This window comes from Plasmodium gallinaceum (assembly GCF_900005855.1).
Source record: "Plasmodium gallinaceum strain 8A genome assembly, contig: PGAL8A_v1_65, whole genome shotgun sequence".
Classification (NCBI taxonomy): Eukaryota; Apicomplexa; class Aconoidasida; order Haemosporida; family Plasmodiidae; genus Plasmodium; species Plasmodium gallinaceum.
In genome coordinates, this window is record NW_021628225.1 from 1,400,423 (window position 1) to 1,420,646 (window position 20,224).

A 20,224-nucleotide genomic window follows, 5' to 3' on the forward strand; every position below is an offset into this window, starting at 1 on the left:
TCTTTAATTACACTAAAAAAAAAAAAAAAAAAAAAAAAAATAGTATTTTCTTTGAATATATATTTTTTTAAATAAATAACTTTAATATTTATTATTTAAAAAAAAAAAAAAATTTCTAATGTTTTTTTTAGTTCATCAAAATTTTATGAAAACAAATTTATTAGAAAACCATGAAGATTCTTTTTAAAATATTAAAAGTAAATAAAAAGAGAATAATTAGAGTATATTTTTTTATTTTATAATACTTTTTTCTTTTGTCCAAGTTTTTATAAAAGACAATCATTGTTATATAGTTACAATACACTATTAAACCATAAGGATTATTTATATATATATATATAATGCATGTAAATTGTAATTATTTAAGAAAATTTTAATAAATAATGTTTCTATCTTTTACTTGTGCAAGTTATATTTTTTTTTTTTTTTTTTTTTTTCAATTGTTTTATATAATATATTTATTTTCCATTCTCTTTTTTACAATTTCCCATGGGAAATAAATTTGAAAAAAGATAAGATAAATTTTATTTTATTTTTTAAATTATACATATAAAAATTATAGATTAAATATTTTATTATTAATAAATCCTTTTATAGTTAATTTTAATATAACAATTTTTTATAATTATCTTATATATCTAACTATTATTATATTCCATTTTACTTCTATTAAAATTTCAGATTACTATAATTTCTCCTTTTAGATAATTTATTTGTAATTTGTTAAGTTAAATTATTATATTAATTTTCATTTCTCAAGCGTTTTTAAATATATATGTTGTTTTCTTTTTTTCTATCTTTATTTAATTCACTTATTTTTTACAAGTATTATTTGTACCTTTTTTGTTATTTAATATTTTTATTTTTATGAAAGTATTTTTTCTTTAAATTAAGCTGTTTCTAATTCATTCAAAATAATAAGTATTTCCGTTTAATTTCTAATCATTAGATTCACTAATTAAAGTAAGATACTCCAATTTATTACTTTTCAAATATATACATTTGTACTCTGATTTTGTTAATTTTTCATTAAATATATGAAAACCTTGATTATTTAAATTATTATTACTACTTTTATTTTAAAAACATAAAGGAAATTATTACTTAAAGGTATTATTTTATTGTTCATTTAATATTTTATATACATATGTTAGTAATTCTTTAAATATTAATAACGTAAAAATAAAAATATTTATTCTTATTGTAATTGTTATATTTATAAAGATTAATTAGAAATCCTTTCCAATATTTATAGATATAAATATTATTTTTTTTATACTTGATATTTTTTTCATTAATAAATTGAATAGATATAAAATAAACAATATGAAAATTCATAATTCAAATGAAAATATATTAACAGTAAATATTAAAAATAGAAAATAAAAGGGAAATAGTTCAAAATAATTTACAACTCCATATTTAATGAAAAAAAAAAAATAAAAAATAAAATAAAATAAAATAAAATAATCTATAAATATGCCAAGTAATAAGATAAAGTATTATTAAGAAATATTAATTAAAAAAAATTAAATGATATAATGAGTTTTTATTTTTTTCAAATATCTTTTTTTTTTTTTTTTCATTAAAAATATTATCGTTTTTAGAAAAGTAAAAAAAGATAAAATCAAATGAAAAATTAAAAAGAACAATATATGTATTTATAGAAAATAATATATTTATAAAACAAAAAAAGGTAAAAACAAAATAAAAAAAAATTATAGTGTAATTTAAAATTTAGACATATGATCCTTGTAAATATTAATACAAACTGATTTTTTAATAAAGAAAATTTGTACTTACAAATAACATCATATAAAATATCAAATCTTAATAAAATACACATTAAGTCTATAAATTAAAAATTTTTTTCTTTTTTTTTTTCAATTTTTAATTAACTATTAAATTCTTACTGAATATAATTATGAGAAATGCATATTTATTTAAAAGCTTATTTAAAACAAAGAACAAAAAGTTATATTTCAAATATATATGTGTATGTAAAAATAAATGATATTTTGTTTTCTCTTATTCTAATTGTATATTTGTTAAAAACTTAATAAAAAAAATAATATTTTCAAATAAAAAATTAATATTTGACCAACTGTTTTGTGTTTCCTGAAGTAAAGCACTTATAGTATTTTTTAGAGTTTGTTTTTTTGTTTTCATTAATTTTTTACCGTGTACCTGAATTAAAGAAGTGAATATATGAATTATTTTTGTATTATGTATATACATTTTAATGCATAAATTCATAAAAAGAACTAAATCAATTAAAAAAAATATAAAAAAATATATATATTATATAAAAAAAAATTAGCTTTATACCTTTAAAAAAATTAATATGTATGCTTGAATTAAATCTATATTGTCATTTGACTTAACATGATAAATAAAAAAATTCATCATATTTTCCAACTAAAAGAAGAAAAAATATATAAACATATTCACATTAAAAATAAATTTATTTATATAATAATTTATAAAAGTAAACATTTTAATTTATATATAAAATTATGAAAAAAAAAAAAAAAAAAAAGAGTAACCTCTTCTAATGTGCTTAAGCATAATATATTATAATGTACTCCTGATGGAGATAAACTTTTTAAGTATTTCAGAACCTCTAAAAAAGTATAATGAAAAAAATATATATATATATATTAAAGTTAAATATTTTATTATAAATAATTTTTTTTTTTTTTATTATTATTTACTAATATAAGAATCTTCATTCTTCGCTAAAATTTCTTGCAATTTTGAGGAATGGACTTTAATACTATTACTCTTAGTCATATGTTTACTTTTTATAACTTGTTTATTATTTACTTCTTTTTTTTCTTCGTTATCTTCAATATTATTATTAGTAATATTTTCTAAAAATTTTTTTTCATCATTATCATTATATTCTATATTTGTATTTAATTTAGCACTAAGAAAAAAAGGAATTTCTTCATTTTTTTTAATGTTTTCTTCCACTCTACAATTCTCTTTTATTTTATCTAAAAATATTAAATAAGCTATTTTTGATATATTAAAACCTGACATAGTTAGTAAATTTCTGTTAATTTGGTTTTCTCTAGATGTATAGGATTTAACTAAATCTTTATAATCAGTTTTTTCATTTTCATTTAAAAAGTTGTTATCTCCTTTTTCATTTAAAAATAATGTGTCATTCGTGTTATTAGTATCATTATTCATGTTAATTAATTCTTTTATATTAACATTATTGTAATGTGGCTCATCTTCTGAATTGGAGCATTCTTCAATTGGTATTGCATTAAATAATTTGTAATCATTAAGCAAGTAGTTACAATTGTTAAATAAATTTTTATTAGTAAAACTATAAACAAAATTGTGACTATGTTTATGGGAAGTATATAAATAAATATCATTATAAATCATGGAAATAACATCATTTTTGAATAACAAATAATCAATAAAAGTATGAGATATAATTTCATATATAAGTAAAGTACTATTATTAAATGCAAAAAAAATTAGTCTATTATCTTTACTAAATATAATATTTGTAATTGAAAATGAAAAATGGAATTTTCTAGTGATGCATTTCTGTTCAATATCTAAAATTAAGGTATGATTGTTTGATAAACAAACGGCTGTAAGTATATTATGATGAAAAAATGAGACAATACTTATATTTTCAATCATATTATTATATGCACTCTTAACATTATAGGAATATATTAAATCACCTGTATAAATATTCCATACTCTTAAAGACGTATCTTCTTTTGAATTTGAAGCTGATACAAAGTAATTAACTCCATATAAATATAACTTTAATATTTCACCATCTGTATGTGCTTTTGATTTTAATGAATATTTATTTAATTTATATTCAATCCTATATGTTTTTGATTGAATGTTGAATGAATGTATTTCCCCATTACTGTAACCAACAATACCTATATGACCACATGTAGATATTAATATACTTGTTGCATATATTTTTTTTTTTATATGATAATTTTCATAGGTCTTATAATCATCGTATATCTTATATTCTTCATTTTTAGAAGCATCAACTTCTTCTATATTATTTTTTTCATTTTCTTTTTTAATCATATCTTCTCTTATTTCCTTTTCTTCTTTATTCATTATATCAAATGGTAATAACAAGTATTCATTTGATATAGTTTTTTTATATGATGATGCTAAATACACGCGATCTGAATTTTCTAAACATATTAATATATTATTCCAGTCATAATGTCTATTTATATTTATATCAAAATCAACTATTTTTTTATTTAATATATTTATTTTTTTATTCCATGAAAAATCCTTATTTTGTTCAGGATTATGTGGACTTATAATAAATAAATTTCCTTCATTTTCATTTGGCATATTTGCTGAAACTATTAATTTATAATTCTCATCATCTAAATATTTGATATTATTAATAATTCCTATACAACTATTCCTCTTTTTCACAATTTCTAATGTAAATGAACTTTTATTTAAGTTTAACAAATTAATTTTATTATCATATCCACTTGTATATATATAACCTTGTGGAGATATTAAAATATTTTTTATATAATCGTGTACATCTCTTTTAATAAAATATTGACTATTTTTTGAATTAATCATTACTATTTTTCCATTTTCCGTACCTATTAAAATAGCTAAATTTATTTCATCATTATATTTATAATTATAAAAATTTACACAACTTATGAAATCATTATCCATATATATATTTTTAGAATATACTATCTCATCTTTTTCAATGTTAATTATATATAATTCATTGTCAGATGTAATTAAACAAATTTCTTCGTTTTTTAATGTTTTTGATAATATTTTTATCTCTCTTTGTTCCCTTAAATTTAGTTTATTTATTGAATTGTATTCGTAAATTATCTTTTCCTTATTAATATTATATAAATATAATTTATTTTCGTTAGTCCATATAATAACTTTATTTATATATCCAATTGGATGAATAACACTTCTTATTTCAGTTTCTGAATTATTATCAAATAATTCGATAGATTTAACCAAAATATCTCTATAGCATTTTTCATTATTTTTCATATAAGATTTATTTTTTTTTAATTTTTTTACTTCATCTTCACAATCTATATTTTCATTATCTTTTTCGTTTTGACTATATGCATCATCATCGTCACTACTATGATAATTATCATCATTTAAATTATCAGAAATATTATCCTCATTTTCTTTTTCTTTTTGATCTTCATTTGTATTTGATAATTCATCACTTGAATAACTTATATGAGATTCATCTTCAATATATCCATCATTCCATATAATTATTTCTTTTTTACTATATGTCAATAAATAATCAGAAACAATTAAAATATTAATAATATTATACTTATGATAATTATAAAAAATTTTTTTTTTACCATATTCATTAATTTTATATACTTTCTTATTAAAAATTACATAAACATAATCATTGGTACAGTATAAATTTTTAATATCTTCTGCAAAATATTCAGATGTATATGCCTTTCTTAATTTGTGTGGATCATAAACGCAATATGATTTTTTAACACTTGTTATGATAAATGGTTGAATTCCTTTCATAGATAAACACATTATTCCATTATGTACAACTAAACCAGTTGTTCCATTAGCTATTAATAAATTACTTTCTTTATGTGATTTTCTTTTCTTAATTTCATTTATCTCTATTGAAATTTGCTCATTACTTTTTTCTATGTTTTTTTTAAGGTCATTATTATCATTATCATTATCAGTTTTATTCTCTATTTTTGGTTCACTATCATTTAAATTTTTGTTTTCTTCTTTATTCATGTTTTCATTATATTTTTTTTTCTTTTGTATTTCTTTAATTTCACTTTTATTACATTCAGTTATTTTATATTTGTTCAATATATTTTTATAGTTTTTTTTATTTTTTTCCTTTTCTATTATATCTAAATTTTTATCATTATAATCTCCACTTTTAGTTTTTTCCTCATGAAAAACATCATCAAGCTTTAAAGGCATACAAATATTTTTTTCTACTCCCATTTTTTTTATTTTTATTTCAACTTTTTTTTTTTTTTAAGAATAAAAAGAAAAAACAAAATACTTAAACTTATATGAGAAATTAAATTACAATTTATAAAAATAATTACAAATCATTGTAACTATTAAATATAAATCAAAAAGAAGTTGCTTAAAAGGTTATTAAAAAAACAATATTTAAATAAAAGTTTAATTATATTAAAAATATGTTTCTACAAAATATATTTATGATTTTGTAACAAATATTTTTTTTTTAATTGAAGTATGTTAAAATTTTAATTGTATATTATTGTTCCATTTAATACTTTATATAATTTTTTTTTTTTTTATATATATTATTTTTTAAAAGTTTTATCATTTTATTTTTATTGAACTAAATTGTTTTTTTATTTTATTTTTTTATCATTTTTATTTATGTAATTTAAAAAAAAAAAGAACCGAAAACTACTATTATATTTTTGAATAAAAAGCTAAGAAAAAAATTTGTAAAGTGTTATTTATGAATACATGTAAATGAAATAAATATATGAAGCTAGAGAAAATACGTTTGTTTATACATTTTATATAATATTTTTCTAATTTTTATTTTTTTTTTTTTTTTTTTTTTTATAATTTTGTTTGAAACGAAAAAGGAAAATAACTGAAGAAATTTTATATCTTTCTTTTACTTAATTTTTTTTGTATGAAAAAAAACTTTAATTAGTCTTAAAATATTTTAAATAATTTCCCTTTCTCTTTTTTTTTTTTTTTTTTTAAATAAAAAACATAAATTCTATATAATATTGGAAATGGCAGAAGTAGCAAGTAAAAACCACATATTAAAAATGAAATAAATTTACAAAAATAAATTTATATAAATTTCTATAATTATTTTTTTATAAGAAATTTTGTTTTTCTATATATATAAATTGAAAAGAATTTTGATTTATTACTATATTTTAATTATTATATATATACATATATATATATATATATATAACTTAAAAAAATGCTAATGTTTTGAATAACCGTTTGATACATAACTTCATATATTATATATATATTATCTATATTCAATTTTATATATTTGATGCATATCTTTAAAAAAGATGGTATTTTTTACATAACTTTATAAGTATCTTATGTATGTTCTTAAATGTAATAATTATAAACATTTTAAAAACATTTTTAATAAATAAAATTTTTTTTTTTTTTTTTTTTTCAGAAAATAAAAATACCGAAAATTTAAATAGAAATGAAAAGCAAAGTGATGTAAGGCAAATGAATATTTTAGCAGCTAAGGCTGTTGCTGATGTAACTAGAACCAGTTTAGGTCCTAAAGGAATGGATAAAATGGTAAACAATATACATCCTATTATATAAATATAATATACATGAATATAATGTGTATAAATATAATATATAATAAAATTTAATTTTAATTTTTAAACAGATTGAAGATGGTAAAGGAGGTGTTATAATAACAAATGATGGAGCAACCATTTTGAAAGAAATGGCAGTTGCACATCCAACAGCAAAAATGATAGTTGAGCTTAGTAAAGCTCAAGATGTGGAAGCAGGAGATGGTACTACTTCAGTTGTTGTTATGTGTGGTTCATTTTTAAATGTGTGTAAATCTCTTTTAGATAGAAATATTCACTGCCAAAAAATATCTGAAAGTTTTTTTGAAGCATCTGTTAAAAGTGAAGAGATACTAAGAAGCATGGCTATACCTATTGATTTAAATGATAAAAATATGCTAATAAAAAGTGCTATAACATCATTAAATTCAAAGGTGGTTTCACACAATTCATCGTTATTAGCACCGATAGCCGTTGATGTCATATTAAAAATTACTGATATTAACAAAGATACAAATGTTGACCTGAATAATATAAGAATTGTAAAAAAATTGGGTGGTACAATTGAAGATACTGAAATAGTAGATGGTTTAATTTTTACAAGTAATAAAATTAGCAAGAGAGCACATGGAATAAAAAGTTTATCTCAAGCAAAAATTGGATTGATTCAATTTTGCTTATCATTACCAAAAACCGATATGGATAATACAGTTGTAGTAAAGGATTATAATAGTATGGATAGATTATTAAGAGAAGAGAGATTAATAATTGGTAAAATGATAAAAAAAATAGCTAGCACTGGGTGTAACTTATTATTAATACAGAAAAGTATATTACGTGATGCCGTTAATGATTTAGCATTAGACTTTTTATCAAAAGCGAAAATAATGGTTATAAAAGATATAGAAAGAGAAGATATTGAATTTATATCAAAAACTTGCAATTGCATTCCTGTAGCTAGCTTAGATTATTTTACCCCTGATAAATTGGGTTATGCAGAAACTGTAGTAACAGAATCCATTGGATATGGAGAAATAGTAAAAATAACAGGAGTTCAATCAAAAAATACCATTTCTGTTTTATTAAGAGCATCAAATAATTTAATGCTAGATGAAGCAGAAAGATCATTGCATGATGCGTTATGTGTTGTTAGAAGTTTAATTAAAGAAAAAGCTATATTGCCCGGTGGAGCAGCAGCTGAAATGGAATTATCTCAGAAATTATATCAGTGGGCTAATACATTAAAAGGATCTAAACAAATATGTGTTAAAGCATTTTCAGATGCATTAGAATTAATTCCATATACCTTAGCTGAAAATGCAGGATTGTCTCCACTTCATATTGTTACTGAATTAAGAAATAAGCACGCAGAAGGTCATAAATATTATGGAATAAATATTAGAACAGGTACTATTTCAAATATGATAGAGGAAAATGTCATACAACCATTATTAGTTACATCAACGGCAATTAAATTAGCCACTGAAACAGTTATGATGATACTTAAAATTGATGATACAGTCATTTGCAGGTAAGTATAAAGATAACTGATGAAGTTAAAAATATAAGTAAATAATTTACAATATAAACAAATAAAAATATAAAGCTAGTTACTATTGATAAAATACATATACACAATGAAAAAAAAAAAAAAAAAAAAAAAAAGGAAAAAAAAAAAATATATAATTTTCATTAATATACAAAATTTTTTGAAATGAGTTATCTAAAAGAAAATAATTCTTAACAAAATACTTTTCATATCTTTATTTTAAAAGATGAAAAAAAAAAAAAAAATAAATATATATATATATATATATATTATTAATATTATATAAATAGTATATTATAAAAAGGAAATTCTATAAAATTTAAGCTTTTTATTTTTATCATTAAACCTGATTTATTTTGAAAATAAGAATTGTTCATATATATTTAGTTGGAATATTATAATTAATTTTGTAAAAATTTGCTTCTATATATTTTCATTAATTTTATAAAATTATTTTCCTTTAATTTTATTTCATTAAATATTTTTATTCTTCATTATTACATTTATCTTTTCAGTATATTTTTTATGATGAACAAAATAAATTAAAAAATTAATTTTATATATTTCAATCAAAAATTTTTTTTAACATAAAAAAATATATATAAATATTCACGCATATAATTTAATAAATATAGTTGTATATATATTTAAATATATGAAAATAAATTATATATGAATTCTTATAACTCTAATAACATGACATTTTTATAAAAAAAAAAAAAAAATTTCTTCTGAACATTATTAAATGTGAAAACAAAAAAAAACATATTACATACCTTTTTATGCTTTACACCAAAAAAAATTAAATATAAAATGTTAAAAAGAAACAACCTTATAGATTATTAAAATAAAAAAATATATACCTTTTATTATCTTAACTAATATATATATATATATTGAATTTCCAGCATAGCTAATTGAAAAAATAATACAATAAAATAATAATATTAACAAAAAAATATAATACAAAAATGGAAAATATTAAATTAGGTATTTTCTCTTTTTTTTTAAATATTAATTTTTAGATATTAAATAATGATTTTAATGAAAAAAGAATTTTAATGCATTTGTTTATCACTATTACCAGTTTTTTATCATTTATTCAAATGCTTCAACATATTATTTAATATTACAGTTATTATTATAATTTTTCTTTTTTTTTTTTTTTTTTTTTAAAAAAAGGATTTATTGGTCTAGGGAATATGGGTTCTGCATTAGCAAATAGAATAGCTAATACTAATGTAGTTAAAAAAGAAAATATTTATTATTATGGTCCATCAAAAAAAGATAACACATTCAAATATTTGAATTCAAATAAAGAGGTAAAAGAATTAACTTCAGAATTTATAAAGTTAAAATAAAAAAAAAAAAAAAAAAAATTTTCTTTTTAGATTGCTTGTAAATGTGACATAATTATATGTGCTGTTAAACCAGATGTAGCTGGTTCTGTGTTAAAAGATATTAAGGTATTATAAAAAATTAATTTTGCATTATAAAGTAATATATATATATATATATTAAATATATATTTATTTTTTTAGACTAACTTATCAGAAAAATTGTTAATTTCTATTTGTGCTGGAATAAAAATTGAACGATTAGAACAAGTATAAAAGAAAAAAAAAAGAATATTTTTCTAAATTTGATAACATATAAAATATATATATATATATATATATATATATATATATATATGTAATACTTTTAAATTATTTTTGTATAGATAGTAGGAGAAAATATTAAAATAGTAAGAGTTATGCCCAATACACCTTGTTTAGTAGGTGAAGGTTCTTCCACTTTTTGTGTAAATAAAAATGTGAATGATATAGATAAAAAATATGTTATAGATATTTTTAACTCTTGTGGGATTATACATGAAATAAAAGAAAAAGATATGGATATTGCCTCATCATTAATTGGTGCATGTCCTGCTTATGTATGTTTATTTATTGAAAGTTTGATTGATGCAGGTGTTAAAAATGGATTATCAAGAGAATTATCAAAAAAACTTATTTTAAAATCTATTTATGGTTCTGTTAAATTAGTTGAAGAATCTAATTTACCAGTTCAACAATTAAAAGACAATGTTTGTTCACCTGGTGGTATTACAGCAGAAGCATTATTTACTTTAGAAAAAAACCAATTTAAATTTGCGAGTAAATATAAATATATATAATCAAAATAATTATATATATATATATATATATACATATATATATATATATATATTTTTTTTTTTTTTATAGTTATTGATGCTATAACTTCTGGTTGTGAAAAATCAAAAACATTATTTAAATGAGTAATTAAAATTAATATATAAACTTCTATGACATTTAATCTTAAAAATTATTTAGATTAGAATAAATTAAAATTTATTAAAAAAGCTTTTAAAACTCATGTAATTATAAATATATATAATATTTAAAAAAAAAATTAATTAAAATTTTATATTTTTAAAAATTTATTTTTTAATAATTAGAAGGAAAATCCATAAAATAAAATAATAATAATATTCTTTCTAATATATATATATAAACTCTTTATTATTAACAATTTAAAATAAATATAAATAATATAAATATAACACTATATAATAAATATTTGAAAAAATATATTAATAATACAATATCAAAAATTTTGGTAAACATAAAATTATAACATTTATCAATTATCATAAGCTATTTAAAATATAGAAAATAATTATTTATACTCAATTGAAATATTATAGATTATTTAATAAAAGTATTCTTCTATATATTTTTTATAATTCCATGTTTACATTTTTATTTCTCTCCTTTACGAAATGTTACATCTATTAATTTCATTAGAATTGTGTTTTTGTGATTAACAGAATGAATTATAAAACTAATATGAATTTTTCTTGAATTTTTTTTTTTTTTTAAAAGTAAAAATTATAAATAAATACTTATTTATTTCACTATAATAGAATTATATATGTATATTTTTAAAAATAGAAAATTAACTTGTACTACATTTTTTTCAGTACACTAAACAATGATATTTCATGTACTTTTTTAAAAATAGAAAAAAAAAATTTAATATATATATATAAAATAAATGAAATTATAATAAAGCGAAAAAAACTTTGCTAGAGTACACCAAAATAAAATTCAAGTTTAAAGAATATATTTTGATATGAATATTTATATTTTTGCTTTTTATTTAATAATAATACTTCCTTTTTAAGTTATTAAAAATAATTATTTTATTAGCTAAAAAAAAAAAAAATTCACATTTTTGATTATATTGAAGAATTAATAATATTTATCTTTTTGATTTATGAATATCGGAAATTTATAAAAAGGAAAAGACAACATAAGCTAAAAATGGAGAACGTTAAATTAGGTAAACTTTTTTGTCTTTTTAAATTTTTGTATTTCAACATCGCATATATTTTTACTATTAAATTTTTTTTTAAGTTATTGACATAAAATTTATCATTATTAACTTATTATATTAGAACTTACTAAAACAAATTAAGTTTTAGTTTATTCTTATTATTATGATTATATATATATTTTTTTTTTTTTTTTAAAAAGGTTTTTTAGGATTTGGGCAAATGGGTTTTGCATTAGCAAATGGAATATTGCAAAATAATATTATTAAAAAAGAAAATATTTATTATCATGATCCCAAAAAAAATAATAACACATTCAACTATTTAAATTCAAATGAAGAGGTAAAAAAAAAATTCATTTTAATATATATAAAAAAATATAAAAAAATAAAAATATAGAATTTAAATTAGGTTATACGTACATGTGACATAATTATTTGTGCCGTTAAACCAGATATTGTTTCTCATATATTAAAAGATGTTGGGGTATTTTTTTATAAAAAAAAAAAAAAAAAAAAATAATAAAATATACACACTGATTATTATAAATTATAATAATGTAAAATTATATAAATAAATATATATTCTTTTTTAAGAAATATTTGATGTCTAAATTATTAATTTCTATTTGTGCTGGAGTAAAAATTGAAAAACTAGAACAAGTAAAAAAAAAAAAAAAAAAATACATATTTTTTTGAGACATAATAATTAAATAATTATGTAATTTACTTCTTTATATAGTTAGTTGGGAAAAATAATAAAGTAGTAAGGGTTATGCCTAACACACCATGTTTAGTTGGTGAAAGTGCTTCTACATTCTGTGTTAATAAAAATGTGAATGATGTAGATAAAAAATATGTTATAGATATTTTTAGCTCTTGTGGGATTATACATGAAATAGAAGAAAAATATATGGATATAACGACAGCTTTAGTTGGTTCAGGTCCTGCTTATGTTTATTTATTCATTGAAAGTTTAATTGATGCAGGTGTAAAAAATGGATTATCGAGAGAATTATCAAAAAAATTAGTTTTGCAAACTATATATGGTTCAGTTAAAATGACTAATACATCTAATTTACCAGTTCAACAATTAAAAGACAATGTTTGCTCACCTGGTGGTACTACAGCAGTAGGATTATTCACTTTAGAAAAAAATCACTTCAAATATTCAAGTAAATCTCTATACACTTACCTTTACACACACACATATTTATATATATATATATTTATATTTATATTATTTTTTTTAATGTAGTTATTGAAGCTATAGACGCAGCATGTGAAAAATCAAAATTAATGAGTAAATAAACATTTGTAAATATAATCAATTTTATCATTATTATACAAAATACATTTTTTTTTTTTTATGTTTTCATTATTTCATATTTTATCATAATTTAAAAAAAAAAAAAAAGTTTCTTAATTCATAATTTAACAAAAAAACAATTCAAAAAAAAATTTTCTTTTTTTAAAAATAAAATAATAACATAATAATCTATAAAAGATTTAAAAATATTTGAAAAAAATAAAAATTTCGTGGCACCTTAATATAAATTGTGTTTAAAATATTAAAAAGGAGAATAAAATAAAAAAATTTATAATTCTGTTTGCTTAATAGGTACATTTACATATATGTAAAACAAAAAAATAAAACAAATGTTATAATATGTAAAATATAATTATATATTAAAATATAATAATTTAATAATATTTTTTTCTTTTTTTTTAATTTTATATATACTTTCCAAAAAAAAGATTTTTTAAAGATTGTATTATATTATTTTTTTTTTCGCTAGATGAATATTCATTTATCTTTTTAAAAATATCATAGTCAGTTTGATAGTAATCCTTACTATTTTTTAAGTTTCTTTTTTTGTTTATATTTTTATTATCTACAACATTCGATATTTTATCTACATTTAGTAATTCCTCATTTATGATATCTGATGGATATTTAAGGTTACATTTTGTTTCTACATTATCATTTTTATTTATTTTATAATTATTGTCATCTTTTTTATTTTGATTTTCATCATCATTATATATTTCACTCATATTATATTTTTCGTTTATATTATCATTCTTGTTTAAGTTATCATTTTTATTTAAATTTTCTTCCTTTTTATCTAATGGATTTTGATTTTTAATATCAGATTTATTCTCTTTATCAATATGGTTATCTTTTTCTTGCTCATTTTCATCAATTGTTTGAACTTTTTTTTCTTTTGATGGAATAATTTTATCAATATTAATTTCATAATCTTTTTGATTAACGTCATTAATCGAATAATTATCATCTGTATGAAAATATAAATTTTTTTTTAACAGAATAAAATAAATTTCATTTAGTAATACTCTAATACCAGTATTAGGTACAACATTCACATAGTTATTTTTTTCCTTCTTTAATTTAATGAATATATTGTTTTTATTCATATTTTCCAACTTTTTAAGAAATTTATTATTATTATAAAATAATTTTTTAAAAAAATGAAAAAAACCATTAGAAGAATTTCCTTTTTTAAGTGAACTATTGTTTTTATTTATTATATCTAATATTTCTTCAATATTATTTAAATTAAATTTATCATCGTCATTAATGAAATTAAAATTAAAATTAGAATATGAAGAATTTTTATTTTTTTCTTTCTTATTTAAATTATTTTTTGTTTCATTTAAATTATTATCAGTAGTGATTGAATTATGTTCTTCATTTTTATGAACATGGTTCAAATTGTCATTATAATTATTTTGAAAAGGATGTTCTTCATAATTTTTTTGTTCATTCGGAAGAAAAAAATTATAAATTTTGTATCTTACTGAATCAATAAAAGAATGCTTCCACATTTTTTTTTGTAATTTAGAATACTCTTTTATATCATTCTTGTCTTCTAATATATTTACTAATCTGATTAATTTTTCTTGATTGCATTTATGGTCTTCAAAATATCTTCTACCTATTTGTTTTAGTTTCATAATAATTTCTGGTGACGTTTCATCTAATTTAATATTATTAATGAAACAATTAAATCTAAAATATTTATTTTTATCAAGAAAATTATTACATATATCATGTGTAAGTTCAGTGTTGGTGATAGAATAGACAATTTGTTTTAATAAAACATCCCAACGTAAAAATGTATCATAACTTTTATTTTCATTTAATTCATTTATTTTTTGAGGTTTATATTTACCAGTGCCAACACTTACAATACAATCAATATAATCATTCAAATTTATTACATTTTCTTCTTCCTTTTTTTTGTTTTTAAAAAAATAACATTTTATTTTATCAAAAAATCCTATTTTTTTTTTATTGATATAATTATAAAAAATTAATTTTAATTCATTCAGGCTTAATAAAGTGGGATTATTAAAACATAAAGCACCATCAGCATATATATTATTATCAAAAGAAAAAAAATTAAAAAATCCAGGTGCAGCAGTAGTACATCTTAAAACATATTTAACAAATATATTATAAAAACTTTTATATATACTTAAATTATTTATATTTTTATTTATATGAATGTTATTGCTTTTTTCTTCATCATTTAGGCAATCATAAGTTTCATTGCCGTAATAATCATCATTAATATTATTATGTTTAATATCATTATAATATATAGAATTTTTTTTGTCTCTTTCTACCTTATCCTTTTCTATTTTGTTTAAATTGATATTGTAATTTTTTAATATAATGGGTTGTAATGGATTAATATTCATTTGCGTTGAAACTGTAAATACATATGGAGTAAAAAAATCTGAATTATAATGAAACATTTTAATATTTTTAAAAAAAGAATTTAAAATATTATTTAAGATATTTGAATCATAATATGAATGTTTCAATAAATATCTAGTATTTCTAACTGCATACATATCTTTTTGAAATATTTTATTAATCAATATATTATATAAAAATTCAATTTCATTTAAATGAGCTTTTTCTAATCCTATTAAGATAGATATTATTGCTCCTGTACTTGTACCACATATAATATCAAAATATTCAAATATATTTTTCTTTAAATGACTATTAATACACTTTAATATTTCTATTGATAGTAATCCTCTAATTCCTCCTCCATCTAGACATAAAATTCGTAATTTTCTTTTTTTTTTTTTTTTTAAATGTTTTATAATATTTCTAAATTTATCAAAACTTATATATTCTCTATTATTCAAATTATATATACATTTTATTTTTTTTTTTTTTTCTCCTTCATTGGCATTTATAATATTATCATTTTTTTTATAATTATTATTATTATTATTGTTATAATCAATATTTGTATTAATATGATTATTATTATTATTTTTTTTTATATTTATTGAATTAACATTCTCTTTTTCATTACATATTTCTAAATTTTCTTTATTCTTACTTTTAATATAATCTTTTTCTTCTTTTTTATTTTGAATTTCTACTTTTGTTACATGTTGATTTGGATAGTTTTCCAAAGCATAATTATCCATTTCCTTTTCTATATTGCTTTCCTTATTTTTATATAAAACGTATTTTTTAATTTTGAAAGAGAATCTTCTTATCATATCATTAAAATAATTGATAAAATTTTTTTTAATATCATTCTCCTTCATTAAATATTCATGTGTTTTTTTTTCTCTTTCTGTAAAAATAACTTCGTTATATAAATCAAACATATTTACACCTAACGATTTCAAAATAATGTTTGTTTTTCTTATTATAATTAAATCTTTATATTCGCATATAAAATGCCTATTATAAATATTATTCAATTTTTTTTTAAATATTTTATTATCATACAAAAATTGTTCTTTCTTTTCATCGGATATATAAAATGAATTTTGATTTCTATACTTATTTTCAAAAAATAGTGATAATAATTTCAAACAATCAATTAACTTTTCGTTTTTTTGTAACTCATTTATGAAACTTTCACTTTCTAAATCTTCTATGTATTTTGTTATATTCTTATAAAGAAGCTCAATTTTTTCCTTTTTCTTATTATTTTTTGTTATACTAGTATATGAAGATTGTTGAAAACATAATATATACAATATTCTTAGTATAAGTGTTGTATTAGCTTTATTTAAATTGTTTTTTACGTTTTTAGATAATATATCAATAATTTTTTCCAAATTCTCTTTTTTTAAAATAGTATAATAATATAAATTATATATCACAGAATTTCTGTTTTCTATTAATATTTCATATAATAATTTGAGCAACTTATTTGTTAAATATTCATTTATATTTATAAAACTAAATAAGGATTCAATATAATTTTTAAGTAATACTAAATTTAAATAGGGATTAATTATACTAATATTATTACTTTTTATTTTACTATCTTCATTATTTATTTTAAAATATTTTAATAACTCTAAATTAAATTTCACATAACCAGTAAGAATAAAAGTATCCATTTTATTTTTTCTTTTTTTGTTATTACTTTTTATAAATATTTCTTCATACTCATTAGATTCTTGATTTTTTTTATCACTACCTTTAAATACAAATAATTTAAAATTTATATTACTTAGATATTTATATAAATTTAAAAAATTATGCATATTTTTTTTTTTTTCTAATGAACTAATAGTGGTGTTCTTTATATTTTCATTTTTATCATTATTTAATTCTTCTTTCAAGTTATTTGTTTCTTTATTCATTTGATTGCTAGTCCTATTTAAAACTATATTTCCATCATTTGAATTTATATTTTTTTTTATTAATACCAATAGACCCATTTTTATCAAGTTACTTTTGTTTTCATTCTCTATATTATTTTTTGTTTCTATTTCATTTTCATTCTCTTTTATATCATTTATATCATTAAAAATTATATTAATACTATTTTTATCATATTTCTTTTCATGATTTCCTTTTAATTCTTCATTATCCTCTATTTCTTCTACCTCTTCCTCTTCCTCTTCTTCTTCTTGTACTTCTTCTTCTTTTATTTTATTTTCATTTATTTCTTTTTCATTATTTTTTTCCTTTTTTTTTTTATCTTCTTTATCATCTTGTTTTTTGTTAATTTTTTTTTTTTCATATTTTAATATATCCAAATCATCTTCTGAATAATTCTCATATATATCATAATAATTATTACAATTATATTCATCCCCTATACATTCTATTATATTCTCTTTTCTTAATTCTTTTTTGTTTGTTTTCTCACTTATTTTCTTTTTATAAACTATTATATTTTTTTTATTTTGAAAATTAACTATTATACTAGTTAAAATATTATCTTTCGAATTTTTATTAAAATAAAATGGAAGAAATAATACATTTTCTTCTAAACTATCAATTAATTCATTTACTTTATTATTAATACATTCCTTATCTTTTTCTCCATAATTTTGTTTGTATTCTAATTCATTACTTGTTTTCACGTTTGTATCATTATTTTTTTCAATTTCTTTCGAATATTCATTATTACTTCCTTCTTGTTTTTTATAAATTACATTATTAAAGTCAATACTTACTTCATCTGGATTTTTTCCTGATAAATTATTTATTTTTCCCATGCTTTTTTGTTCTTCTTTTTTTTTATTTGTTAAAATTTGTTCATTTCTGTTAAAACTTTCTTTGTTTTCTTTTTCGTCAAACTTGTTTTTATCATTATTATTTGTTATGTTAATTTCGGTAATATTTTCTTCTTTTTTCATTTCTATTTTTTCTTTTTCTTGTTTTATAGTTACCTTGTCTGCCGATTCTATTTTGAATTCTTTATCATTTTTAATGATTTCTTCTTTTGTCACTTTTTGTTCGTTTTTTTTATTTTCAATATTTATTTTTTCATCTTTTAATTTCAGTAGAATGTTTCTTCCTATATTAAATATTTCATTTTTCATTTCATCAATTTCACTTTTTTCAATATTATCTGTTTTTAATTTGGAATCATTTACAGATGTATTATCAGCAATATAATATTTTGCATCATCACTATTTCTAAAATAAGACGTGAAATAATTAAAAATAGAATTAGCTTCTTTATATTTTTCACTGTTATTTTTCCCACTTAGAATATTCATAATAATATAAAGTAAGGAAACTTTCATGTTTTTATGAGTATAATTGTTTAAAATAATGTGATAAAAATTTTTATATTTTGTTAAATTTTTGAATATTAACAGTAGTCTATATATTATTTCATAATCAAGGTTTTCATTTTTTTCTTCATTTTTTTTAATTAGCATAAATCTCTCATTTAAAATGTAAATAATTATTCTCATATAATTATTACTACTGAATATTATGTGCTCACATGTTTTATCTTCAATTATTTTATGTAAAAATTTTATATAATTTAATTTCTCTTTGTTATTTGTTACATTGTTCAATTTCGTAAAAAATAATTCAAGACCTATAATAAAAAAAAAAAATAAAATAAAATAAATAAAATGAATAAATAAGTCTACATATACATATATATATAATGATAGGGAAAAGTAATAATAGTATAAAGAAGAAAAATTTTTAGCCTATGATTATTTTAACATAGATTTATCATGTTATACCAATATATTTATTTACAACATCATTTAAAATATTCACTTGTTTTATTTGTTTTTCTTTTCTGAATATATTTATTCTTCTAATTTTTGTTAAATTAAATTTATTTGAAATAGGTTTAATATATTTAAATAAATTTTTTTGCATTCTTAATGATTCTGAAAACATACGAAAAAAATACACTAAATAAACCAAAAAAAAATAAACATTTTTAACCATCTTATTAAAACAAATAAATAAATGAATATATAAAAAATTTATAATTTAATTTTAACGTTTCATATTTTTTAAACTCTTAAAAAATATATCACGTAATAATTTCATTACACTCATTTTTTTAATCACTTTTTTTTTTATTTTCAATATTTCCTTATATTAATCATTTTTAATTTCCCTTTTTTTTATATACATATTTAAATTTTTTTATTTTATTATATT

At 17.8% G+C, this 20,224-nt stretch overlaps 6 protein-coding genes across 6 annotated transcripts; 4 read left to right on the plus strand and 2 right to left on the minus strand.

Annotated features, from left to right (window-relative positions):
- Window positions 1-130: 130 nt before the first annotated feature.
- Window positions 131-187, plus strand: PGAL8A_00164000 (conserved Plasmodium protein, unknown function; the record flags this gene model as incomplete). The annotated part of the gene is made up of 1 exon (XM_028675196.1): window positions 131-187. A coding segment is annotated over one exon (57 nt), but the record flags the coding sequence as incomplete, so codon positions are not given.
- A 1,841-nt stretch (window positions 188-2,028) lies between these two features.
- PGAL8A_00164100 (U3 snoRNA-associated small subunit rRNA processing, putative) lies at window positions 2,029-6,030 on the minus strand (the record flags this gene model as incomplete). The annotated part of the gene is made up of 4 exons (XM_028675197.1): window positions 2,029-2,187; window positions 2,329-2,418; window positions 2,547-2,623; window positions 2,715-6,030. The coding sequence occupies 4 exons, from the start codon at window positions 6,028-6,030 to the stop codon at window positions 2,029-2,031; spliced, it is 3,642 nt and encodes a 1,213-aa protein (XP_028526753.1).
- Window positions 6,031-6,815: 785 nt separating this feature from the next.
- On the plus strand, window positions 6,816-8,902 carry CCT4 (T-complex protein 1 subunit delta, putative; the record flags this gene model as incomplete). The annotated part of the gene is made up of 3 exons (XM_028675198.1): window positions 6,816-6,831; window positions 7,232-7,362; window positions 7,460-8,902. The coding sequence occupies 3 exons, from the start codon at window positions 6,816-6,818 to the stop codon at window positions 8,900-8,902; spliced, it is 1,590 nt and encodes a 529-aa protein (XP_028526754.1).
- Window positions 8,903-9,887: 985 nt separating this feature from the next.
- PGAL8A_00164300 (pyrroline-5-carboxylate reductase, putative) lies at window positions 9,888-11,215 on the plus strand (the record flags this gene model as incomplete). Its single annotated transcript, XM_028675199.1, has 6 exons — window positions 9,888-9,906; window positions 10,099-10,238; window positions 10,308-10,382; window positions 10,458-10,523; window positions 10,640-11,072; window positions 11,163-11,215. The coding sequence occupies 6 exons, from the start codon at window positions 9,888-9,890 to the stop codon at window positions 11,213-11,215; spliced, it is 786 nt and encodes a 261-aa protein (XP_028526755.1).
- A 1,048-nt stretch (window positions 11,216-12,263) lies between these two features.
- PGAL8A_00164400 (pyrroline-5-carboxylate reductase, putative) lies at window positions 12,264-13,584 on the plus strand (the record flags this gene model as incomplete). Its single annotated transcript, XM_028675201.1, has 6 exons — window positions 12,264-12,282; window positions 12,486-12,616; window positions 12,686-12,760; window positions 12,871-12,936; window positions 13,016-13,448; window positions 13,532-13,584. The coding sequence occupies 6 exons, from the start codon at window positions 12,264-12,266 to the stop codon at window positions 13,582-13,584; spliced, it is 777 nt and encodes a 258-aa protein (XP_028526756.1).
- Window positions 13,585-14,007: 423 nt separating this feature from the next.
- Window positions 14,008-20,005, minus strand: PGAL8A_00164500 (patatin-like phospholipase, putative; the record flags this gene model as incomplete). Its single annotated transcript, XM_028675202.1, has 2 exons — window positions 14,008-19,637; window positions 19,792-20,005. 2 exons carry the CDS (start codon window positions 20,003-20,005, stop codon window positions 14,008-14,010), a joined length of 5,844 nt encoding a protein of 1,947 aa, XP_028526757.1.
- Window positions 20,006-20,224: the final 219 nt, after the last annotated feature.